The 26,024-nt window shown below is 39.9% G+C and overlaps 2 protein-coding genes across 2 annotated transcripts in view; both read left to right on the top strand.

Moving 5' to 3' along the window:
* Positions 1 to 1,888: 1,888 nt before the first annotated feature.
* LOC112105201 (retinol dehydrogenase 8-like) lies at positions 1,889 to 12,930 on the top strand. Its single transcript, XM_024197892.3, has 6 exons — positions 1,889 to 1,985; positions 3,272 to 3,433; positions 4,725 to 4,904; positions 6,378 to 6,471; positions 8,232 to 8,415; positions 12,051 to 12,930. Exons 1-6 carry the CDS (start codon positions 1,889 to 1,891, stop codon positions 12,282 to 12,284), a joined length of 951 nt encoding a protein of 316 aa, XP_024053660.1. The 3' UTR covers positions 12,285 to 12,930.
* Positions 12,931 to 21,066: 8,136 nt separating this feature from the next.
* DR1 (down-regulator of transcription 1) overlaps positions 21,067 to 26,024 on the top strand; it is a 16,428-nt gene continuing 11,470 nt past the window's right edge. Inside the window, exon 1 of the mRNA XM_024197893.3 lies at positions 21,067 to 21,880. Within this exon, the coding sequence (XP_024053661.1) occupies positions 21,661 to 21,880 (220 nt within the window). The 5' untranslated portion in view covers positions 21,067 to 21,660. The remainder of the gene's footprint in view (positions 21,881 to 26,024) is intronic.

The raw sequence follows: 26,024 nt of genomic DNA, 5'->3' as shown, positions 1-26,024 counted from the left end.
AGGACTCCATATCCTTCCTTATGGGATAGTTTAGCAAACAGTAATCTCATGAGTGGGAATATGCAGAAGTCTCTCACTAGAGGAAGAAATGAAGGTTACTTACCTGTAACTGGAACTCTTTAAGATTTGCTGTGCGTATTCACATTCCCTACCCACCACCCTCTTCCTTGGAGTCCTAACTTCTAAATGGAACCTGACGGAGTGGTGGAAGGAACTGAGGTGGTTGGAGTTCTAAGTTTTCATAACTTTGCACTCAGGATGTTTGCAAACATTGATGGGAGTAAGAAAGGGGGCAGAGGAGTGTTCCAACAATCATTGCTTAAGTTCCACTAAGTTCCACTAAGCTGCATGCAGTCAGCACATCCCATGAGCGTGAATAGAGCCCATCTCAAACAACTCTGGTTATAGGTGAGTAATCTTTATATTTTAGTGAAAGACTAAAATTTATGACTATATGTGACTAAATTAAGCTTTTCTCCATATGAGTATCATGTTTTGTTATAAATTAATAGTAATATAAAAATTTACTAAAAAGGAAAGGTAAAAGCATTGGAGACTCTAATGGGGAAAGGAGGCAAACTGCAAATAACAAGGGAAAGCTGCAAAAATAGGGAAAAACAATAAAATGTTTTGGATGGGAGCGGAGGCAAGTGGAACATTGGGGAAACTCTGAAGAGCGTTCAGTCATCTTTCTGTCTCTCTCTTCAAAGCCACGCTCCTTTTTCCATTTCACTTCTTCCAGATGTTCTATTAGGACAGTAGTTCTCAAACTTTTGTACTGGCGACCCCTTTCACATAGCAAGACTCTGAGAGCGACCCCCCCTCCCCTTATAAATTAAAAACACTTTTTTATATATTTAACACCATTATAAATGCTGGATGCAAAGCAGGGTTTGGGGTAGAGGCTGACAGCTCGTGACCCCCCATGTAATAACCTTGTGACCCCCTGAGGGGTCCCAACCCCCAGTTTGAGAACCCCTGTATTAGGACTTTTAGTTGCAAACATTCAGTAATATGTAGTCAATTGGCATTGTGTGGTTAAATCCTTGTGTGCCTCTTTGAGGGACAAAATCTGACCCCACCACTGTGGCTGTGGAGAGATCTGATTATAATTTGGATAAGTGTTGTCCTGTTACACAAACGAACAGGGAGGAAGCCAGTACCCTGGCACAGGAGGCCTGAACAGCAGGGAGCTATGCTCCATGTGCACCCTTTGTACCCTAATGCGGAGGATAGAGTATGGGTGGATAGTTTATCTGTGACTGCATGGATCACTAATCATCACTCTCTTGTGCATGACTGGTACTCCCCCATGGGGGCTGTGATAGAGGCAGCAGAGTATGACAGGAGGGAGATGGTGACTCCTTCTCCCTCCCCTGATGTGCATGGCCTAATTATTCAACTATTTAAAACTTTTTGGCACAAATGTTTTGCAAGATTTTAAAATGGATGTAATATTTCTGTTGATATACTGTACACTGATGATCCATATCAGAGGCTGTTCAAGACAATCTTCCACCCTAAGCAAAATGTCAGTGTGCTGTCCCCTGTGCCACTCAAATTTGGCCCAGTTGCCCCTGCATCCTGACAGAGGGGTGGCCATGCCAAATCTACTGCCCTTGGCAGCTGCCTAGTTCTCCAGTACATAGAGTAGCCTCTGATCCAGATTATGTATCCATGCAGAAGCATCTGCTCCTATTTATTAGTGTCCAGTTGGAGATTATCCCCCTAATCATACAGTGTCCAGGTGTGCATTTTGTTGGCTCAGTGAAGCTGTAGATAAAGCATAAAGGGCCAGTAATACTCTGCTGTAGCCATGATATTTAGGTGATTGTTCATCAGAGTAGCAAGACTTCCCACTATATCTGCTGCCATCCAGCTGAAAATAATGGCTCAGAAAACTGTACTCATCACAGGTTGCTCCTCGGGAATCGGACTGGCCTTGGCTGTAAAAATGGCCAGAGATGAACAGAAAAGATTTAAAGGTAATATTTCTGAAATTAAATATCACACAGTACTGCATCTTCCATGTTGTTAGTCACTTTCATTTTGTGGTGTGACAGAGTGGACTGTACTAAGTGCTGGGTGTCTCACCATGTGATGGATAGATTTTCATCAGTCTGTACCTGAATTCTGTTCAGCTTCCCTGCTCCTCCATTCTTATTAATTCTCCCTTTCCTGACAGAAAGATATTATGCAATCAAATGTACTAATTTCTATGAACAGATGGTGATTCTGTGACTGTACTGAAATGAAATGTTTATCTGAAATTAACATGATAAATGTGGCAGTGGTATAAAAAGGGAAACTTTTTAAATTAAAAAAACAATGATGCATTTGCAGCACGCTAAATAAACACAGCTTTTTACAGGTTAGTCCTCTCAACTGCAGCTAGCTTTACTTGGCACTTAGCAAAGTCTTGTTGGTGTAAATGCAATTGCTAATTTTAGGAGGAAAAAACATTGTGTCTGGGAGCCCCTAATTAAATTAGCAATTTGTTTCTGAGAGGCAGGATTCAGTATTTCTTCCTTGCATTTACTCCCATGAGGGAGGAGAGGGAAAACTTGGTTCCACTGTCTGCCTTACAAAATGGAAATATTTGCTGCAATTGTGTGTAGCTGACTAAATGAATTTAGCAATTCAGATCAGGTTTACTCTCAGCAAGTGTCTTACTCCCCAGGGAATGATTGTATGGATTTATGGAAGTTAGAATAATTAGGCCACAGTAATATTAAAGCTGATCTATACATTAATAAATATCTTGCAAAATCCAACAATTTTGCAGTCTGAGGAATCATTTGTTTCACTTCCATGTAAAATTCTGGCTGCTTTTCTAAACACACTGGCTGTGATTTTCAAAAATGGGTGCCTAAAGATCGGCTTCTAACTCATTATTTAGGTGCCTAAATGTGGACTTAGGAGCCTAACTTTGGCACCCGTTATTGAAAATCTTGGGCTTAGTTTTTCTACCGTATCTTCCCTAACTGATATAGAAATAAAAACACATAGCTATGAACATGGCTGTATAAATGGTTTATTTCTCCATTCGCTCTTTCCCAAAATCTGATTTAAGAAAGTTAGAAGCACTATAAAAAAAATTTAAATACATACTCTCTGTTTTAGGTTATCAAGGCCCTATCACCAAAATATCTAAGCACTAAAATATGGACTTAAAGGTTGTATGCACTGTAACTTGTGTCTGCTGTCATTCTCAAAGGAAAAGCTTTCTCTACAGTTACATTTCTGGTTACTTATTTATGATTTTTTACAGTGTATGCTACCATGAGGAATCTGACCAGGAAGGACAAACTTGCAGAAGCTGCAGGCAGAACCTTGGGTAAAACCCTGGAAATTAAACAACTGGATGTCTGCAGTGAAGAGTCTATTAAAACATGCGTCAGTAGCATCCCTGACAGAAGGATTGATATCCTAGGCAAGTAATGAACACAAATGAAAGATGGACGAAAAGTCAGGATACAAGATTTAATTTAAGGATCCTTTTAAATATTTCAGATGTTTCAGTAATATTCTTTCTAAAAATGTTTATGGATTTAAGTATAAATATATGAATAAAACCAATATAACTGTACACTTCTACAGTATAAAGTCTTCCATTCAAGGTTCTCAAGCCATTTTACAAATACTAATTAATTGAATTCAGGCACAAAGAGATCAAATGACTTCTACAAAATCACACAATATGTCTGTGGCAAGGTTGAGAACAGAACTTGGATCTCCTGACTCTCCATACTGCACTTGAGACCTAAGACCACCTCTACCCTCTGAACACAGTAGACCCCTATTTATTTACACTAACAATAGGATGATCCTTTGTGAATTAGCAAGTAAGTGAATAAATAATTAAGAGAGACTGCACATGGTTAATTTCTAATAAGTTATAGTTTCATTTTATTTGATACTTTGCTAGTAAATTATCTAATATATTTTGTAAAAATAAATATAACATATGGCAACTAACTACACCCTCAGCTTTTAAATCTTGGCTAAGAGGAAGTAGAGCCTGCCTTTTTGGGGGAGATGATGGGGGAGCAGCAGAACAGCAAGGTGCAGATTAACATGATTTTCTGCAAATTGCACTATGCTCCAATTTGACATTCCACTTCTTACTACGGAGTGCTCATATTATGGCATGACCATTCTGCATTTCTGAAACCACAAGCACTCAAATGGAATCTTCTCTTGACCACCACATAGTGGCAAAGTTCTCAACCGATGCCAGTTCAGTTAAAAAAAAAAAAAAAAAAGAAACTGACATTATGAGGCGCTAAACACAAAGTAGACCAAAAATATCAAACAAACATACTAAGGCCTGATCCAATACCCAGTGAAGTAAACTGAGACTCTGTTTGACTTGATTGGGCCCCTAATTCTTAATACTGAATAAGCAAATATAGAGAAGTTTTTGCTCATTTTTCCCCTTACTTTTTTTCTTTAAATCAGGAAAGGGTAAGGCATAAATCAGAAATAAACAAGAAAAACTTCAGAATAGCAGATATTTTAAAATGTAATAGAGCAAAAGCAAAGACATTCCATGTCAAATGTAATCTCAAGGTTTCACTAAGAAGCTGAATAACTAATTGCTCTTGTGTGTTTTAATCCCTTATTCCAGTCACTCATTTTTACCACCATGTGTTTTCCAGTGAAAGTGCCAAGTTAATGTTTATTGCAGTTACTACTCACTACTGTGTTTTGCATCTGTACAGTTAGCAATGCTGGAATGGGGCTCATTGGACCTATTGAATGCCAGACCATAGATGAGATGAGAACTGTGATGGATACAAACTTCTTTGGATTGGTTCGACTCTTGAAGGAGATTTTACCTGATATGAAGAAGAGGAAGAGTGGACATATAGTTATAATAAGTAGTGTCATGGGAATACAAGGCAAAGTATTATTATGTACTAATTTATTCATAATTTAAAGCTCGCATTTTTCTGAACTGAAAAATGTAAGCAATCTAGTATATTAAGCTATTGTTTCCAGTTTACAAACATGGGCTTCAGTTCTACATTCTTACTCACGCTGAGTAATACATTATGTCAGTACTCTCATTAATTTTAATGGGACAACTTGCAGAGTAAAGTACTACTGCTTGTGAGTAAGGCTGGCAGATTTAGGACCATAACAACTATGTTTGAGTTTTCTGGAAAGTAGCATTTTGCTCTTTTCACAAAGTAAGTTCATAGGAAACTTGTCTCTGTGTCTCGCTTGAAGGGACTACGGAGGAAAGACCAACACATTTTAATACACTTTTTTATGCACAGATATTTTGTGAAACTAGCTTTATAAAAAGCTCTGCCTTAAAAAGATTTAGTACATATGCAGTCTGTTAGTAATTCACATATTTGACACAGGAAAGTATTCCAAGCAGTATATACAAAGTTGGTCTTCCAACACTGCTCTCTCTCTCTGCCCCCCCCCAAAAAAAAAAACAAAAACCCAGAACAAGAAGATGGAATCAACACTTCCACACTGAAATACTCTCTGATTGTTTGATCAGTGGGTCCTTTCCCACTTCCATTGGAGTCCTCCAAGTCCTCCATATCCCAGACTGTCAAATCAGTACTTTCTTTCTGTAAGGCTTTCCCTCATACTAGGTATCCTGGTGTTGCCACTAACCCCCAAGGGGGAGCCATCAAATGGACCTCACTTTAGAGCCAGATAATATTGCTTTTAATTTGGTGCTCCACCCTACATAATCTTACTTGTATGCGTAGTCTCAATAACTTTAATGTGCCTCTCACCTATGGATTATTCATGTGAGTGGGCAGTTGTAGGGTCAAGACCTTGGCTACTAAGAGTTGCTAATGAGCAACATGATGCTCACCATCCGTCTTAGAGGGTTGTATATTGCCTCCTTCGAGTCATCAAGAAGTTTAAAACCAAATCTTTTAAATCTTATATCTCTTGGATGCATTGCAACACAGCTGCCATGCCAAATGATAGATTGTATTACACATATAGATCGCTGTATTAGACCACAAAATATCTAACATAAATACCATGTGCGAGAGTCTCAGCTATGGCCAAGGAACAGCTCGAAGGCTGCTCTAACCTGCGCCAGTTGCCAATGGCACCTAGGGATCATAATAGCCAGGGTGCAAAGGAGACAATCACTGCTCAGCAGGTATCCCCCCCCCCCCCCCCCCCAAAAAAAGGTTTGGTCACCCCAGTGCATTTAGTAGGAGTGTTTTTAACATCTTCATAACTTGAATTAGCCCAACATAAATCATGATGATTTTTTTTCATGCTCTCATAACCACAAACAGCTTATACATTTTTTTAGGAAATATAAGCCACTCAAAAACTTAAAATGATCTTAACATGATCTGTAACAATTTTGTTTTTGCCTTCAGGTATTTTGTTCAATGATGTTTATGCTGCATCTAAATTTGCTGTGGAAGGATTCTGTGAAAGTTTAGCCATACAAGCACTCAAGTTTAAACTTCAGTAAGTGTTGACCCAAAGGTGTGGGCTACATATCAGACTGTGCTTTAAAATATATCTTGAGCTAGAAGTAGTAGTACAGCCATTATATTGTAGGCTACTGTCCCGGAGAAAGAGGATGAAGAATTTTTCCTCTTGAATTGAAGCTATACATTCACAAGAAGCCACTGAAACCTTCTTATAGAAGTTCCCTTGCCCTCCCCACCAAAGTAGTGCAAATGTTTAAATGACAAAATAAACATGACCTACAGCATTCAGACTAGGAGTAAGTTTAGCTTTGAAAAAATATGTATAGCTTTCATATACATCCCTGGAAATCTGGACTCTCATCTACAGTACTGTGGGGATGTGGTCATGTAATATGTGTACCTCAAAGAGAATGTGTTCTCTAATCTGTAGTACCCAGATACATTAGTGAGAATGATCAATAATGACTTTCATTATAATGATTATTGGAGACATTTATATAACAACATAGTGGTATGTAGCACTTTCAATAGTGAATAAAAACATGGGCCTTGCCTCAAAGAGTTTGCAATGGAAATCAAGCAAAGCAAGACAGAAAGAGGAGATGCCTACAGTCTAAGTGAATAGAGCGTGAGCAGGAGGGATGCACAAAATAAGATTGTGAGGTAGTTTACATGGTAGTTCATAACTTTTGTATATCATTACTTACAATTTAATTTTATTAGTTTTTAATGAGAATTTATTAGAGAATTACTGTATGTGTAAATAGGTGGGCTCTGAGAAGGGGTTTAAAGGAGATAAGAAATGTTTGTGGCATAGAGGGTTAGAGGGCATTCGAGACCTAGGAGGCAGCATGGAAGAAGGAAGAAGAAAAAGGTTGCATGGAGAAATGTGAAATTGGCTAGTGACCAGTGATAACGTAAGCAGGGGCAGCATTGTGCAGAAGTTTTAATTTGAAGTTCTGCTTAAAAATCAGTAGCGTGGTATAGCCCTTAGGAATAAGGGGCAAAGTACAGATATTCATTAACTGTCTAACCCAGCCACAGAACTGGCCAGAAATCTGCTATACAAAAACCTTGTTCAATAGATAACTACGGTTGTAACCAGGAAGGACGTGGCATACTTAAAACTTGAGAATGGAGCTGGAGAAGGAACTGGTGCAGGGACCTTAAGTATTTCTAAGCTTTACTATTATGCACTTCTGGGCAAATCCTGCTCCTCCTCCGTAGGTCCAGCGAGCTCAACAGCAGCATAAGTCTGGGAAGCTGGACTTTCTGCCTAAGCATTTATACTGTACTTTGTGGGTACCACAGAATAAGAGTGCCTTCCAGAATTATATACACCCAAGAGGTAACCAAAGAGATCTCTCTCTCTTTCTTTTAAATACTTCTACTATTATTACTAGGTAGGAGAGATGGCAAGGAGATCCATCTAGCACTTCATCCAGAAGGCAGTGAGGTTTATGATAATTTTTAAGTCTTGTTGCAGAGATTCCACAGCTGTGAGCCAGCAGCTGAGAGGGCTTTGTCTCCTGCTTCCACTTGTCATAGACTGATAGTTCCATTGCTCCCCAGCAGTGCAGCCAGTGTTCTTCTCCCACGGAAACCCCCAGTGCCTGTCTGAGATACTCAGGGCAAGAGCTGTGGTATGGATCTCTCCCTTAACATTTTTTAAATAATAAATTCTTTAACAAGTGCTCATTTATTTGCAGCCACTCACTACCTATACAAAGGATAGCTTTACACATTTCACATATAGGAGGACAGATCACCCATATGTTATTGTTCTTGTAACAGGCTAAGTCTGATTGAGCCAGGCCCAGTGATCACAGAATTTGAAAAAAAGGTGTTTGAAGATGGAATGAAAATGGATCTTTCGGCTGCTGATGAAGAAACTGCTGACATGTTTACTAATATTTACCTTAAAAATTACAAACAGATTTTCCAAAGCCTGGGACAGAGTGCAGAGGACATAGCAGAGGTAATTAGTCAAATTATTTTGTGCAGTCTTAGAATGCTCTGTTTGATTGTCGACCCACTAGACTTCATTAAGCACAACCTCAAGAAATTAACTGGATCTAGAATTTAGAAAGAACATGAAGTTCTCCCAGTTTTAAAAGGCAACTGTGACTTTTAATCTGTAATACCATTGAGTGGATAGTTGCAATGTGATCTAACTACCCAGTGAAGTCAGAATGACACTAATGTGCACGGTCACCAGAAATCTAGATGGGTTACTACCATTGTTTATGGCCCCTCTCTTGCTCAGATTCCACTAGTGCAAACCCCTACACCCATGTGAAGTCCAGCAGACTATCCCAGGAACCAACAACAGAAATGCACCAGCAGGTCACAGCAGAACATAGCTGGAGGCAATCTCTGATATTTGAGGGTTTATAGACCACAACCAACACCATGAACTGCTTCTAGAAGCAAATAGGTAGACAACATAGAGTATGGAACATCAGTCTTATAGACTTACATCTCAAATTTAAGCTGTTGCATTGTGCCAGCTGACATGCTCTTCAAAAGTAGGCCAGAGTAGTACTCTAGGGTAAATGAATGCTTGAGGTTACAAAGGCCTGAATCACTGTGGAGAGGTGGAAATACAGGAAAGTTTGCAGCCTTCAGATCAACCCTAAGTTAAAAATGACAGTGTGTGATTGAGGGCATCTTGGAATCTAAGAGCAGAAATGGATTCTAAACGTTTACGAGCAGCATTAGTGAAGGTCAGACACACAGTCCACCTCCAATATACGAAATACTAGCTAAGGCCCTGATCCTGCAACTGGTTTTGTGCACACAGATTTGTATGCATTTACACAGCCATATTCACTTCAATAAGACTCTGCCTTGGCATAAGGATCTGCCTGTGCGGGATCCGGAAACCTACATGGAGTCCCAGTGATTTTGTTTGTGTCTTACCTTAGACCTATAGGGTGTGATTCTTAACACCCTCAGCATTGACACAACACTGCTCCCACTGAAGTTAATGAGAGCTTTACCGCTGACTTCAATGGGAGCAAAGTTAGGCCAACACTGAGCAGTTTTGAAAATCCCACACAATATATTTTTTTAATTTGTATTTGATTTAAATAGTGTCAGGTTCCTGACTCTCATGTTGTTTGTAAACTGGTAAATATGAAACATCCTGATTCACACATTTGATACCATATCTGAGAATTCAGACTTGTTCTGTATTTAATATTTTATTTTTAAGAATTCCACATTTAATCACTTTCTGAATGATAAAGCTCTTTAGCAGCTTTTATTTACAGCAATATACAGTTGGAAAACTTAGATGCATGCAATTAATTCTTCCAGATAAGTGAGTGCAGCTAGAACTTTACAAATTTAAAATTTTTATTAAGATGTTAAAAAAAAATATTGAACAGAGTTTGAGCATAGAAGTTTCTGGTTATCAGGGAATAATGTACAGATTATCAAGGGTGCAAAGCTTGGTTTAAGATCAGGTGGCATAAGGAATACATAATCTGCAATATCCCCGATTGGGGGTAAAAGGTTGATGGGTCAAACTACAGGCATTGAGTGGCATACAAGGATATGTGTGGTACTCCAATTGAAATTGAGGTAACTCGCTCTTTGCCTGCCAAATTGAAAATATATCTGTCTTCAGCTTCCTAGACAAACACTTGTAGTTTGAACAAACAACAAATCAGCAGAGACCCTTCCTTTAGACTGAGTTCTTCTAAGCAAGAGCTTCTAACTCAGAATCAGACTCCTGCCCTCACTTCAACCTGCATAATATGTTTTCATTGCAGAATTTACCCAGTGGATCAACATGCAAGTTTGCCTAGCTTGGGTGTGAATGGCCATGCTGCAAAGCCCTCTTGAGTTGAGTTAGCGTTGTACTCACCCGCTTGAGATGCTAAAACTTCTGGGATTATATCCCATGGTTCTTAGCACTGCAGTACACTAAGCCAGTCTGATTCTCTCTGAGTGAATTGTGGGAAAACTTGTCTGTCCTTTTGGGCACACACGGGGAATTGTGGGAAAGCACTGGATATTTATCAGCACTTGAGGGGTTCAGTGTGTATCCTCACTGCAAAGTGGGCAGATTACCAGCCTGAGTGAAAGTACCACTCTGGCTTTAGTGTATAGCCCCAGATGAGCCAGGCAGCCTGGGTGCAAAGCACAACCAAACTTGGGTCAGAGGGGTGCGTGTGTGTGTGTGTGTGTGTGTGAGAGAGAGAGAGAGAGAGATGGGATGGGGCAAAACCCAAGCAAGAGCCCAAGATAACTGTGCAGTGAAGATGCTCCCTGGGTCTCACCCTGCACTTTCTCTGCTTCACCCATGCTTATCTGACCACCTCCTTTCTCTCCTTTGCCTACATCTAATTTCATGTCCTCTTTCTTACCACCTCCATACATTCTCAACTAATGTTTGAGAAGTTTCTCCTTGACCCTCAAAAATATCCTGAAAACCTGCTTCATGAGGTGCTCCTGCTTTAATCACCACTTGCTTACTCTACTTTTCTTTTGTTTTTAGACTCTTAAGGTCTTTGAGACAGGAACTTGTCATTTGTTCAGCATGCATTGCATATCATACAACACTATGTATAGGTTTAAAGAACACAGACACACAAGCCTTTGGGCATGAGCACAGAACTGCTAACCAGCAGTGATCATTGGAGTCACAAACCCCTTACATATAGAACCCTATACAAAGCTATCAAAGAGATGGAAAGGAATAAAGGTAGGAGACCCAAGTTCAGTGCTGCGGTAGATTGGAGTCAGCTAGCAATTTTTAATTATTTTTTTTTTACTGTTTTGCACCAAATTGGGAATTAGTATTAGAGCCTTTTTTGGTAGTTTACATAGTAGTTTTTAGCTTTAGTCAAGAAACCACTCTGTGCTGAAGTTCCCTCAATACACATTTGGAATAAAAAAGAAAAACCAAAATGCTTAACCCTTGGAGCCCCACTGAAGTTTGTGTTTCATAATACCAAACTGGAGACATTTGGGCCAGAATTTAATCATTATGATGCTTTTTAAAGAATAAAAGGGTCAAGCAAACATACTGATCACCTCCATACTGCCTGCCCAATACTTCCAAGAGCAGGAAATGATTGTACTCAGAAATAGGACTGATGTGGCACTAGATGCAGTAATACACGTCTGTGTAGCTCAAAAGCTTGTACCTTCCACCAACAGAAGTTGGTTTAATAAAAGATACCATCTTACATACCTTGTTTTATTGCCGCACATAGCAAGTTTTAGAGAAAAATGCCTGTGGGGGTAAAAAACAGATTTCTGGTTTTCTAATCACATATTTCATCACTGATCTCAAATTCAAATGTTCTAAATAGTAAATATATTCCTTTTGTTTAATATAAACTTCCACTATATTTTCTGATAAAGTTGGAAAATAAAATTATGTTGATTAACCTCAAAGAGAAACATGTTTTTTGAGGTTTCTAAATTATCCTAAGAAAATCTTAATCGATTAACTGCCTGATTAAAATGTGATCAAATTTCCTAAAGGATTTTACAAAGCTACCTTTGGCACTTTGCTCAGTCATTCTGTTTGTTGATTCTTGCACATCTATTTGGATAAATGATGTTCTCTAAAGATCCCATTTCTCATTCTAACAGCATACAGTAAAGATAATTCTTGCAGAAAATCCACCTTTTCGCCATCAGACCAACACCCTGTATACACCAATGACAACCTTGAAATATGCAGATCCAAATGGAGATTTACCTATTGATACCTTCTACAAAATGGTTTTTCAGCATGATAAAATCTTCAGTGCAAGTCTTAACTTCATCAAACTGCTAAGGTGGAGAAGCAGAAAAAGCTTTGATTTGGGAAACCCTTCACAATGAATATATGTATGCTATTGTGTGCATTTGGATCACTGGTTCTAGTCACTGCTGATATACTGTTTTGAAAAATAGCTTTGCAATATAATTGATTACAAAAAGACATTTAAAATGTTTGGTTAGTGAGCTTAATTGAGGTATTAATGTTGATTAACTTTTATTTTGAACTTCAAGTTTCCAATGCTTTGAAAGTAAAATGTTTGACCTACGTCAGTTATTGTCAGTAATCTTGGCCGTATATTCTATTTCCAGAGTTGTTCCTGGTAGAAATTTATGATCACTATTTTTTCTGAACATCAACAAATCAATTATCAAACAGTTCCCTTCAGCATTTATTAGAATTAAAAAGAAAAGATACTGAGATTAGTACTCTGTGTATATCTTATTTGTAGAAAAACCTGATTTGTTAGTATTGTAAAACATATCAAATTGCTTTGCTAATGTTCTAATGATCTTTAAATCACTTAACACCTTGTTCTGTAGTTCTATACTTCTATTTAAAAGGATTAAAATAAACTACTTGTTAGAAACCTAAGAAGTGCAAGCATTTTTATAGTTTTAAAAAGTATTGAAGATACCTAAAATATGGACATTCATATTATAGTCAACTTCTATGATAGTGGTGAATGGCTTATGATTATTTCTGTGGTTTCTTAGGGAACACAAATTAATATGATCAAAATTTTCAAACCTGAGGGCCTAAAGCTAGGCTCCTAAATCCATATTTAGACATCTAGATAGAAGTGATCTGATTTTCAATGGTGCTGTGCACCTGCAGCTCCCATTGAAGTCAGTGCGAGTTACATGTGTTCAGCACCTTTGAAAATCAGAGCACTATCTAAATCAGTGGTGGACAACCTGCAGCCCGTCAGGGTAATCCACTGGCTGGCCACGAGACAGTTTGTTTACATTTGCACGGCCACCCGCAGCTCCCAGTGGCCGCGGTTCGCCGTTCCCAGCCAATGGGAGCTGTGGGAAGTGGTGGCCAACACATCCCTGTGGCCTGCACCACTTCCCACAGTTCCAATTGGCTGAGAACGGCGAACCCCGGCCACTGGGAGCTGCAGGCGGCCGTGCAAATGTAAACAAACTGTCTGGTGGCCCGCATGCAACCCGTGCGCCACAGGTTGCCCACTACTGATCTAAATGTCAAAATGTGGATTTAAGACACTGGCTTTAGGCACCCACATTTGAAAATTTCATAGGAGTTGGCTAGACATCTAAATGTCTTTAGGCTTTCAGGTTTGAAAATGTTGGCTTGTAGCTCCACTTTATTTACAGCTATATTTGAGTGTCTGGAGGATGGGTGTTTGTATGTATGTAAGTGCATAGATGTACCAGTAGCTTTGATAAGGTTGGCAGTGTTCTTGGGAATAGGATTTGCTGACTGCTATATGACATGCTTGGGTTATACATAGTGGGTTTTTTTTTAATATCTTAGCAACACAGCACTTTTTTTTTTTATATTTAGAATTCAGAGAATGTTTGTCATCAGAATAATTTTAAAGCTATGTCAAATTTTAAACTGAATGCAATAGTATTCCTTTAAATTTCATGTTGCTTTACTGAAATGGGTATGAAAAATTTGGTTTCCACATAACAGAATCAATTAATCATAACAGAATTTAAATATACAAATTACATATTTAAGATCAAGACATGCTATAACAACACTTGCTTTTCATAAGGTCCTGCTTTTTTGAAGAACTTTAACTATATAAATATTGTCAAAAACTGAACATAAGAATGGCCATACAGGGTCAGACCAATGGTCCTCTTAGCCCAGTATCTTATCTCTGACAGTGGCCAGTGCCAGATGCTTCAGAGGGAATTAACAGAATGGGGTGATTATCGACTGATCCATCCTTTGTTGTCTAGTCACAGCTTCTGGCAGTTGAAGATTTAGGGTTGCATCCCTGCCCATCTTGACTAATAGCCATTGATGGACCTGCCCTCCATGAACTTCTCTCTTTTTTTTTTTTAAGACAGTTATGCTTTTGGCCTTCACAACATCCCATGGCAACAAGTTCCACAAGGTTGTGTGAAGTAGTACTTCCTTTTGTTTTAAACCTACTGCCTATTCATTTCATGAGGTGACACCTAGTTCTTGTTTTAGGTGAAGGGATAAATAACACTTACTTTCTCCATACCATTTATGATTTTCTAGACCTCTATCATAGCCCCCCTTAGTTGCCTCTTTTCTTAGCTGAGCAGTGCCAGTCATTTTAATCTCTCCAAATGGAAGCTGCTTCACACCACTAATCATTCTCATTGCCCTTCCCTGCGCTTTTCCCAATTTTAATCTCTCTTGAGTAACTTTGTATCATCTGCAAATTTTGCCACCTTACTAGTCATCCTTTTTTTCCAGATCATTTATGAGTATGTTGAACAGCACAGGTCCCAGTATAGATAGTTGAGGGACCCTGCTATTTACCTCTCCATTGTGAAAATATTTATTCCTACCCTTTTGTTTCCTAGCTTACTTAACAGTTGCTGATTCATGAGAGGACCTTCTGTCTTATCCCATGACTGCTTAGTTTGCTTAAGAGCCTTTAGTGAGGGAGCTTGGACTTTCAGAAAGCTTTTGACAAGTACACTATAATCCACATGCTTGCTGACTCATTCAAAGAATTCTAATAGGTTGGTGAAGCATGATTTCCCTTTAAAAAAAGTCAGCCATGCTGACTTTTCCCCAACTATATCTGATAATTTTTATTATAGTTTAAACTAATTTGCCTGGTAATGAAGTAGGCTTACCACCCTGTAATTGCCAGGATCAGCTTTGGAGCCTTTTTTTAAAACGGGCATTATGCTACCTACCCTCTAGCACACAAACTAATTTAATCAGTAGGTTACATACCACAATTAGTAGCTCTATAATTTAATGTATGAGTTCCTTCAGAATTCTTGGGTTCATACCATCTGGTCCTGGTGCCTTATTACTGTTTGTTTAATCAATTTCAATCTGGAACAGTTCCTCAGATTTGTCTCCTAAAAAGAATGGCTCGGATGTCTGACTCTCCCCAATATCCTCTGCTGTGAAGACTGATGCAAAGAATTCATTTAGCTTCTCTGCAAAAGCCTCATCTCGAGCGCTCACTGACTGTTTGGCAGGCTTCCTGCTTCTGATGTCCTAAAAAAAAACAAAAAAACCAATCTGTTAGTTTTTGTGTCCTTAACTAGTTGCTCTTCACATTCCTTCTTGGCCTGCCCTATTATAGTTTTACACTTGATTTACCAGTTTCTATTTTCCTCGGACTGGGCTTCTAATTTTTAAAGGCTGTATTTTTTAATCTAACTGCTTCTTTTACTCTGCTGTTTGACCATTGTTGAATTTGTTTGAGCTGGGGTATGCATTTAGTTTGAGCCACTATTATGGTGTTTTTAAAATAGCCTCCATGCAGGTTACAGGCATTTCATCCTTGTGACTGTTCCTTTTTATTTCCATTTAACTAGCTTCCTCATTTTTGTGTAGTTCCCCTTTTTGAAGTTAAATGCTACTGTGATGGGTTTCTTTGGCATTTTCCCCCTACAACGGTGTTAAATTTAATTACATTAATCCTATTATCTCGTGGTTCACCTATATTCACCTCTTGAACCAGATCCTGTATTTCACTTAGGACTAAATCAAGAATTCCTTCTCCCCATGTCAGTTTCAGAAAAAGCAGCTCCAAGAAATTGCTGAAATATTCTATGCTAAGTATTCTCGTACTGATGTTCACAGAATTACTTCTGACACTTGGCAAGGTTTTAGGGAAAAAACATTAAATGATTCTAGTGTACACACTCGTGTATCATATTCAGGTATGGTGACTTGCCTGCCTGGTGCGAAGGTTGCAGATCTCTTGAGGCATCTAGATAGACTTGTGTGTCGTGCTGGGGAGGAGCCGGCAGTCATGGTACATGTAGGTACCAATGACATAGGGAAGGGTAGGAGAGATGTCCTGGAGGCCAAATTTAGGAAAGAGACTGAAATCCAGGACCTCTATGGTGGCATTCTCAGAAATGCTTCCAGAGTGCCTCGTGTTAAAGGAGGATATTGATAAAATAGGCATCACAGAAACCTGGTGGAGTGAGAACAATCAATGGGACACAATCATTCCAGGGTACAAAATATATTGGAAGGACAGAACAGGTCCGGGGGGGGGGGAGGGAGGGTGGCACTATATGTGAAAGAAAATGTAGAATCAAATGAAGTAAAAATCTTAAATGAATCCACATGTTCCATAGAATCTCTATGGATAGTAATTCCATGCTCTAATAAGAATATAACAGTAGGGATCTATTATTGACCACCTGACCAGGACAGTGATAGTGACTATGAAATGCTAAGGGAGATTAGAGAGGCTATCAAAATAAAGAATTCAATAATAGTGGGGGATTTCAATTATCCCCATATTGACTGGGTACATGTCACCTCAGGACGAAATGCAGAGACAAAATTTCTTGATACTTCAAATGACTGCTTCTTGGAGCAGCTGGTACAGGAACCCACAAGGGGAGAGGCAATTCTCGATTTAGTCCTGAGTGGCACGCAGGATCTGGTCCAAGAGGTAACTATAACAGGACCGCTTGGAATTAGTGACCATAATATAACAACATTTAACATTCCTGTTGTGGGAAGAACACCTCAGCAGCCCAACACTGTGGCATTTAATTTCAGAAAGGGGAACTATGCAAAAATGAGGAGGTTAGTTAAAAAGAAATTAAAAGGTACAGTAACTAGAGTGAAATCCCTGCAAGCTGCATGGACACTTTTCAAAGACACCATAATAGAGGCCCAACTTAAATGTATACTCCAAATTAAAAAACACCGTAAAAGAACTAAAAAAGAGCCACCATGGCTTAACAACCATGTAAAAGAAGCAGTGAGAGATAAAAAGGCATCTTTTAAGAAGTGGAAGTCAAATCCTAGTGAGGTAAATAGAAAGGAGCATAAACAACGCCAAATTAAGTGTAAAAATGTAATAAGAAAAGCCAAAAAGGAGTTTGAAGAACAGTTAGCCAAAGACTCAAAAGGTAGTTACAAAATGTTTTTTAAGTACATCAGAAGCAGGAAGCCTGCTAAACAACCAATGGGGCCCCTGGACAATCGAGATAAAAAAGGAGCACTTAAAGACGATAAAGTCATTGCAGAGAAACTAAATGAATTCTTTGCTTCAATCTTCATGGCTGAGGCTGTGAGGGAGATTCCCAAACCTGAGCCATCCTTTGTAGGTGACAAATCTGAGGAATTGTCACAGATTGAAATGTCACTAGAGGAGGTTTTGGAATTAATTGATAATCTTAACAGTAACAAGTTACTGGGACCAGATGGCATTCACCCAAGAGTTCTGAAAGAACTCAAATGTGAAATTGCAGAACTATTAACTATGGTTTGTAACCTGTCCTTTAAATCAGCTTCTGTACTCAATGACTGGAAGATAGTGAATGTAACGCCAATATTTAAAAAGGGCGCTAGAGGTGATCCTGGCAATTACAGACTAGTAAGTCTAACGTCAGTACCAGGCAAATTAGTTGAAACAATAGTAAAGAATAAAATTGTCAGACACATAGAAGAACATAAATTGTTGGGCAAAAGTCAACATGGTTTCGGTAAAGGGAAATCATGTCTTACTAATCTATTAGAGTTCTTTGAAGGGGTCAACAAACATGTGAATAAGGGAGATCCAGTGGCCACAGTGTACTTAGATTTCCAGAAAGCCTTTGACAAGATCCCTCACCAAAGGCTCTTACCTAAATTAAATTGTCATGGGATAAGAGGGAAGATCCTTTCATGGATTAAGAACTGGTTAAAAGACAGGGCACAAAGGGTAGGAATAAATGGTAAATTTTCAGAATGGAGAGGGGTAACTAGTGGTGTTCCCCAAGGTTCAATCCTAGGACCAATCCTATTCAACTTATTCATAAACGATCTGGAGAAAGGGGTAAACAGTGAGGTGGCAAAGTTTGCAGACGATACTAAACTGCTCAAGATAGTTAAGACCAAAGCAGACGGTGAAGAACTTCAAAAAGATCTCACAAAACTAAGTGATTGGGCAACAAAATGGCAAATGAAATGTAATGTGGCTAAATGTAAAGTAATGCCCATTGGAAAAAATAACCCCAACTATACATACAATATAATGGGGGCTAATTTAGCTACAACTAATCAGGAAAGAGATCTTGGGAGTCATTGTGGATAGTTCTCTGAAGTCGTCCATGCAGTGTGCAGCGGCAGTCAAAAAAGCAAACAGGATGTTAGGAATCATTAAAAAAGGAATAGAGAATAAGATGGAGAATATTTTATTGCCCTTATATAAATCCATGGTACGCCCACATCTTGAATATTGCATACAGATGTGGTCTCCTCATCTCAAAAAAGATATACTGGCATTAGAAAAGGTTCAGAGAAAGGCAACTAAAATGATTATGGGTTTGGAATGTGTGCCATATGAGGAGGGATTAAAGAGGCTAGGACTTTTCAGCTTGGAAAAGAGGAGACTAAGGGGGGATATGATAGAGGTATATAAAATCATGAGTGGTGTGGAGAAAGTGAATAAGGAAAAGTTATTTATTTGTTCCCATAATATAAGAACTAGGGGGCACCAAATGAAATTAATGGGCAGCAGGTTTAAAACAAATAAAAGGAAGTTCTTCTTCACACAACACACAGTCAACTTATGGAACTCCTTGCCTGAGGAGGTTGTGAAGGCTAGGACTATAACCAGGTTTAAAAGAGAACTAGATAGATTCATGGAGGTTAAGTCCATTAATGGTTATTAGCCAGGATGGGTAAGGAATAGTGTCCCTAGTCTCTGTTTGTTTGCCAGGGGGTGGAGATGGATGGCAGGAGAGAGATCACTTGATCATTACCTGTTAGGTTCACTCCCTCTGGGGCACCTGGCATTGGCCACTGTCAGCAGACAGGATACTGGGCTGGATTGACCTTTGGTCTGACCCAGTATGGCCATTCTTATGTTCTTCTTATTCTGAGGAGAGGTCTGAATTTTATTTGTAATTATGGTTTTTACCCAGCCTATATGTTTAGGACTAAGTACTCCTCCTAAATCCACAGCTCTCCTATGGATGTCAATGGGTAGTTTGCATAGTGCTCATGAGGGGAATGTGGTCTTTATCTAATAACTGAACTTATTTATTCTGTACCTAATTATTACATTCAGCATCATTCAGTGGAGCAAATATGTTCATCTTGGAGGCCACTATTACTTCTGCCCTTCATTTCTTTCTTCCCCATCTTCATTTTTGTTTCTTTCCCCCTTTAATGTTTTTGTGTCTCTCTGTTTTTTCTTAATTTCCTTTCCTCCAACAACTCCTGGTTCCCAACACCTGTTGGAGGGTGGGAGATGTCTGGAATAGATTCCCTACCTCTATGTGACCATGCTGCTACTTCTGTGAAATACATGGGAGGAAAAAAAAAAGTGTCACTTTGTCCACTAGATGCTCCTATTACTAGATTGCTCAATAAAATGCAACAAAGAGATCCAGAAGTTGCCATCTTATTCGGCTTTCTAAAGTCAACATATCATTTGTCTGACGTAGAATACTGTGCAACTTGATGGCTAAAAATTGTCTTAAAGAGGGTCAAACTGTATTAACAGTGACTGAAAAGTTTTATAAAGACAACTGCAAAATGTCTCAGAAATGCATTTTGAAATCTAGGTTTACTGTAGTACCTGCTGATGAATCCACCAACAGGTCTGCAGTTAAAGGCTTGTTACCTGGGAAGTCATTCCGGAATAGTCATTCCTGATTAACTATTTCTAAGCAATACATCAGATATTACAGGGTGGGAAACTCTCTATTTGCTGAAATAGTAGACCTAAAATACAGAATTGCTGATGGTATCACATTGGGGATAAAAATAAATGTTGGAGCTGTGGGACTAAAAGCAGAACTCCAATTAAACCACTAGGTTAAATTGAGATTGTGTAGCATTGTGGGTTAGTCAAATGGCCCAAACTTAGACATGGAATACTGCGTGCTGCATCAAACTACAACCTTGAAACTACTAACATAGATATCAAAATAGGTTATTCTTATTTTTAAGAGGATTGAATTTATTTTGAAAGGCATTTTTCATTGTAAGTCCTGAAAAACTATAGTAATATCAAGCTCTTGCTGATGCCTATAAAGTACCAGAAGAAGCAAACTATTCTGAAGGTATTGACCGTGCACACCAGTCTCCTAGTCAGGTCACAACACTGAATGCAAGGGAAACAAATTATCACGCCTTGTCATCTATTGGGGATGCACTGCAGACAGTGAAGTAGGGCCTGCTGTAGCCCGAGCTAGGGGCACTGTTAACGAGTAAAGGTGTGCCCACACTGGGGAAAAAGATGGGTTTTAGCACGTGTCAGCTCACATGGAAGTGGTAACAACCAGTACAATCCGCATGCAGACAAGGCAGTGGTAGTTCCTGCTCATGTGTGTTAAACTACCCCCGCCTGGTCCACAGGGACCTTCACCACGTCTTGTCCACCACATTAAAACCCACCTTTTCTGCTAGAGAAGAAAGGCCCCAGAGGTAACACAGGGCGCCCCCCCCCGGGCAGGCACCGCTGCCTGGGCTGCGTACACAGCAGCGCCACGAGGCTAGTGAGCACGCGGATCCAGCCTTGCCCCTTTGCTCCGGCGCCGTCCGCCCGGTGCTGCCCCACTTCAGATTCCGAAGCCCGGCTGGGCGGGGGGAGCGCGGGGTGTGCGTGCCCCAGGGTGGGCGCGGGGCTGGTGCCAGAGCTCTTTCCGGGGAATGGGGTCCCGGAAGCGGAAGTGTCAGAGGACGGCTTCCGGCGGAAGTGGCGCTGGTCGTTGGTTGTGCTCCTTGCTGGCTCGTTTCCCCCTCCCGGCCGCTCTCGGTTCTGAGGGAACGGCCGCCGCTGGGTGAGTGCAGAGCCGGAGCCGAGCCGAGCTGTGCGCGGGCTTTTCGGACGGCTTCCTGCGGCTCCCGTTCACAAGGCGGCGGCCAGCATGGCACGACTACCCGGCGGCGGCGCGTGAAGGATGTGGCGGAGGCTGTAGCCGAGGGAGCCCTGAACTCCGGGCAGCGCCTCCCACGGCTGCTCCCAAGCTCCTGGCACCGGCTCTGGGGAGCTGGCAGCGGGCCCCGCGCCGGCCCCCGCTAGCGCTCTCCCGCCTTCGGGCGTGAATCTGATCCCTCCCTTTCTCCCCCAGCGCGCGGTCCCCTCAGCACCCGCCCCGCACCCAGCGTCCTCCAGCCCGCAGACTCACAGCACCTGCTCTCATCCCCTGCTTGGTACCTGCCCCGGCAACACCGCCCCGGGTCTCCCTGAGCGGCGGGTCTCTGGTGCCCTGTGTGTCTTGCTCTGGATCTGAAGATCTGAGTTCAAAGAGTCTCGGAGAGTGAGTGTGAAATATAATGGCTTCGTCGTCTGGAAACGACGACGACCTCACCATCCCTAGAGCTGCTATTAACAAGATGATCAAAGAAACTCTCCCCAATGTCCGGGTGGCTAATGATGCCCGGGAGCTGGTGGTGAACTGCTGCACTGAATTCATCCACCTCATCTCCTCGGAGGCCAACGAGATCTGTAACAAGTCTGAGAAGAAAACCATCTCCCCAGAGCATGTCATACAAGGTGAGTGCCTCGGGGGCAGTCATCTGGTAGATGACAGACCATGTCGTTTAATGCAGTGTTGTTGTAGCCATGTCGGTCTCGGGATAATAGAGAGACAGGGTGGGTGAGGTAATATTTTTTTAGTTGGCTAACTGCTGTTGGTGAGAGAGGCAAGCTTTCCAACAACACAGAGCTCTTCTTTAGGTCTATGACCCTAAAATTTATTTCTCTAAAAGTACTGGCAGAAAAAGTCAATATTTTTAAGAACATGAGTAAGATTATTTGTTGCCTTGCATTGCAAGAGGGAGGCTACTTTTGTGGTGAAGGGGGCAGGAGTTTTCAGTTCCTGCCCTTGTTCTCTTCCTGTGTGACTTTGGGTGAGTCACTTATATTTCTGTGCTTCAGTTTCCATACCTGTGAAATGAGGATTATCTCTCAGGGTGGTTGTGCAGATTACTTCCCTGTTTCTTACAGAAATAAAATAAAATACTAAACACTTGCAAACGAGAGGCTGATACTCTGTATAAGATGGGGATGGGAGGTGGGCTTTATGAGAGAGTTCCAGGCTCTTGCCCCTGATGATAAACCAATCCCCTAGCTGATGTAAAAAGAAAGGTACTGGGATTCCTACCAAACTGTTCCTGGACTTGCTTTGTGGCTTCATCTTTTGTATCAGTTTTGGTGTAATGGGTGTGTACACTTAAAAATATGCCATTGCACCCTATTCTGGCTGTTGGCTCCCACCTTCTGTGGCTGCTTGATGGAAAAGTTTTCTGGTTCTTTTTTTGTTCTCTCTCGAATCTTGGAGCCTCCTGATTTTGGTGAGTATCTGCTATTCTAGGTCTCTCCAGCCTTCTTTTTTGTGACTAGAACCAGTGCCTGACACTGCTGCTCATAGTTTTCTCAAGCAGTAACAGAATGAAACTAATGACTTGGGTTACTTCCACAGCTGCTTCTGAAAGCCACATGGGCTGCTCCTATCAAGAATCATGTTCATTTTTCTCAGATACTTGAGAAAGCTGCCACAATTCTTGACAGTTTCATTGCTGCCCACAAAGTTGTGAATTAAGGTAGTAGTGAAAGTGATCAGAGTTTTAGTTTTACTCAGCTGCTTGGCAAGTCAGTGAATAGCAGCATAAGCAGTAGAACTTCAGGCTCAGGAAAACAATCCAGCATTAGTCTGTATCAGTTCACATGGAAAGTTGTTTTTGAAACTATAAGTACTAAATGCTCAATTAATTAGATTCTGCAGACTCTGATGAGGTATGCTAACTCCACTCACCAGAAAAAGTTTCCTATTTGCTATATATAAGTGGATTTTTCAAGCTCTGGTTATGATGACTTATAATAAAGAGCAGTATAAGAAAATATGAACCATATGTAAACTTTTGTTATAGTTAACATTTTAAGAAAATGGTGCCTTACAGTAAAATTGATTGTTAAAAATCCTCTCAAAAGTGAAATGATTACCACAGACAAACTGTATCTGTCATGTGTTGTCTACTAACAAATATTTTGTCAAGTTATAATTGCTAGTATGTTCAAAGTTCTAATTTTTGATATAAAGCTCTTCTTGAATTCCAGGTTGTCAGTGTTAATCAAATTTTGTTAAATAAATGTTGATGTTTATCCATTTATATGGTCAAATGTGGTAAGAAGGATGTTACTGTCATAAAATTTTATATTCTGCGTCTACCTTCATTGCTATCCTTATTATCCTTCAGAAATACATAGGTTAGGAAGGAATTAGTACCATATCAGGTGATTCCTTGAAGCATGAGGGTTAATATCACTATTTTAAAGAAAATTATTTAAGATTTATGTGGTGCATATAATTTAAATATTTCTATCCCATTCTGTATTCTAAAACTTATTTTGCTTTTTTTGACTACTATCTTTAAGTTGTCTACAATGGCTTTGTCAAAAGCTTCCTGAAAGTTCAAATACATTTCAGTAAGTTCTCCTTTGCCCACTATTTTATCAATATACTAAAGGAAATATTTCTTTGATATGCTCAATTTTTTAGTAAGTAAGCTGCAGTTTGCTCTTTCTGTCATATTCATCTAGATTTTTATAATTATCACTTAAATCAATTTATTTGGAACTTAAATGAGGCTTACTGGGTGGGTATTCCCAGGATCGCCCCTACTTGTTTAAAATTTGCTACTCTCCAGAACACCAGTATAGTAGCTAATCTTAATGAGAGATTACATCTTTTTATTGGCAGCTCAGCCCATTCATTCTTACATTCTTTCAGAGATCATGGTCCATACTATATGGCTCTTGTTTCTGAACTATCTTTATCTTCTTGTTCCTGCACTACCTTTTTTTGACACATCAGTATGTCAGTTGAATACCTGAAAAGAGTAGGTCTAGGGTAGGTATCACCAACATCCTTTGTGGGAAAAATTGGAAAAAATAAATAATTTAGTGTCTCTGCTTTTTTTAAATTCGAATTGCTATACGGTATTTTAGAAGATCACCATTTCTTCTGTAACCTTTCTGGTTCATATATATTTAAAGAATTCCTTGTAGCTTTTTTTTATGACTTTGACTATTTGCTCTTCAAAATCCCTTATACTTTACTAATTTTCCCTGCCATGGTTCATGCTTTCTTTCTGTTGGCTTTGCTGGGGTTAGATTTGCATTTTCTGAAAGATACCTATTTGGTTCAAGTAACATCTTGTGCATTGCCATCTTGTAATTGAACTATTTTTTTGTTTAGGTCCTTTCTGTTTAGATGCCCATGACTTTGTTATGGTATGTTTTAAGTGGCCTCCATTGAGTCTAAGGAGTCTAATGTATTTACTTTCGATTTTAATGTCTTTATTAATTAGTTTCCTCCTCTTTTTGAAGTCTCCTTTCTGAAGTTTAATGGAACACTACTAGCTTTTGGTATGATTCCTTGCCCACAGCAAATTTAATCTGTTTCTTTCAATTAATGGAAGTTCTGATTTAGTTTTTAAAGCAAGATCCTGCAACTGCAGCAGTTCTCAAACTGTGGGTCGGGACCCCAAATTGGGTCGTGACCTCATTTTAATGGGGTCACCAGGGCTGGCTGAGACTTGCTGGCGCCTGGGATTGAAGCCTGAGCCCCACCACGCAGGGCTTCAGCCCTGGGCAGTGGGGCTCAGGTTACAGGCCCTCTGCTTGGGGCTGAAGCCCTTGGGCTTTACCCCCCGGCCCGGGGCGGTGGGGCTCAGTTGGGCTCGGGCTTTAGTCCCCCGGCCCCTGGAGTCATGTAGTAATTTTTGTTGTGAGAAGGGCGTCATGATGCAATGAAGTTTGAGAACCCCTGTGCAACTGGATCTATGTGGGCTGATCCCTGTTGTTGCTCAGAGCCCCACTGAAGTCAATGGCAGATGTGCTATTTGCTTTACATGCTATTGTACTCAATATTGACAGTATAATCTCTCTTAATTTCAGTATGCTGTGGTAAAATATAGTTGTTTTGTTGAATAACAGGATACATTTAAAAGTATTCAAGTCTCTACCTAGCCTAGAAAAAACACTTATTTGGAAGATTTCATTGTTGTATTTCTTATTCTAAATAATGCATTGCATAAGTAGTATGTAAAATGCAAGCCCACACATGATGATGTATTCCTTATTGTATTTCTTTAGATTTAATAAAATACTTAAGACTGAAACGTTCTGTACATTGATTAAAATACAAAATATTTAATATTTTTAAAATAAAATACAAACTTTCAAACAGGCACTATGCACAAGGTACCTTGTATTATCACGTATCCTACCCATTACATAATACAACTGTAAAATAAAAACCACCATAAAGAATACGGCTCCACAACTAAATTGCCTCAGATCCAAACTGGTCAAAATTGATGCTGAGACTCTCAAACTCACTCTTCTGAAAAAGTTCTTTCAACGTGCAGAAACAGAAAAGACTAAGAGTGAACCTTTTACATAGACTATCTCTAATCAACAGCAAGATCCCAGGGTTGATTCTGAGACATCTTACCCCTCTAGTTGGCAGAGCAATTCAATTGTATCTGTGGAGCAGAGGCCAAACTTAAAGGCCACAGGGGACGAGAGTTAGTTATCAGTTTTCTGAACAGGTAGAGTATCAGTAATGAGCTCTTTACGAGGCTTTTTTGTATAATTCAATAAAATGAGTCACCTGACAAATCTTTGAAGGGGA

Source organism: Terrapene carolina, unplaced genomic scaffold (genome assembly GCF_002925995.2).
Source record: "Terrapene carolina triunguis isolate 2854851 unplaced genomic scaffold, T_m_triunguis-2.0 Scaffold210, whole genome shotgun sequence".
Classification (NCBI taxonomy): domain Eukaryota; kingdom Metazoa; phylum Chordata; order Testudines; family Emydidae; genus Terrapene; species Terrapene triunguis.
Note: the sequence above shows the minus strand (reverse complement) of the source record. Positions and strands in the feature narration are given on the sequence as shown.

What these genes read in the sequence shown, in the direction of transcription:
- LOC112105201 (XM_024197892.3), top strand. Translation starts at nt 1,889, where the DNA reads ATGGCTCAGAAAACTGTACTCATCACAGGTTGCTCCTCGGGAATCGGA. An exon ending in TAGTGTCATGGGAATACAAG is followed by an intron (nt 4,905 to 6,377) that starts GCAAAGTATTAT and finishes TTTTGCCTTCAG; the next exon opens with GTATTTTGTTCAATGATGTT. An exon ending in GTGCAGAGGACATAGCAGAG is followed by an intron (nt 8,416 to 12,050) that starts GTAATTAGTCAA and finishes TCATTCTAACAG; the next exon opens with CATACAGTAAAGATAATTCT.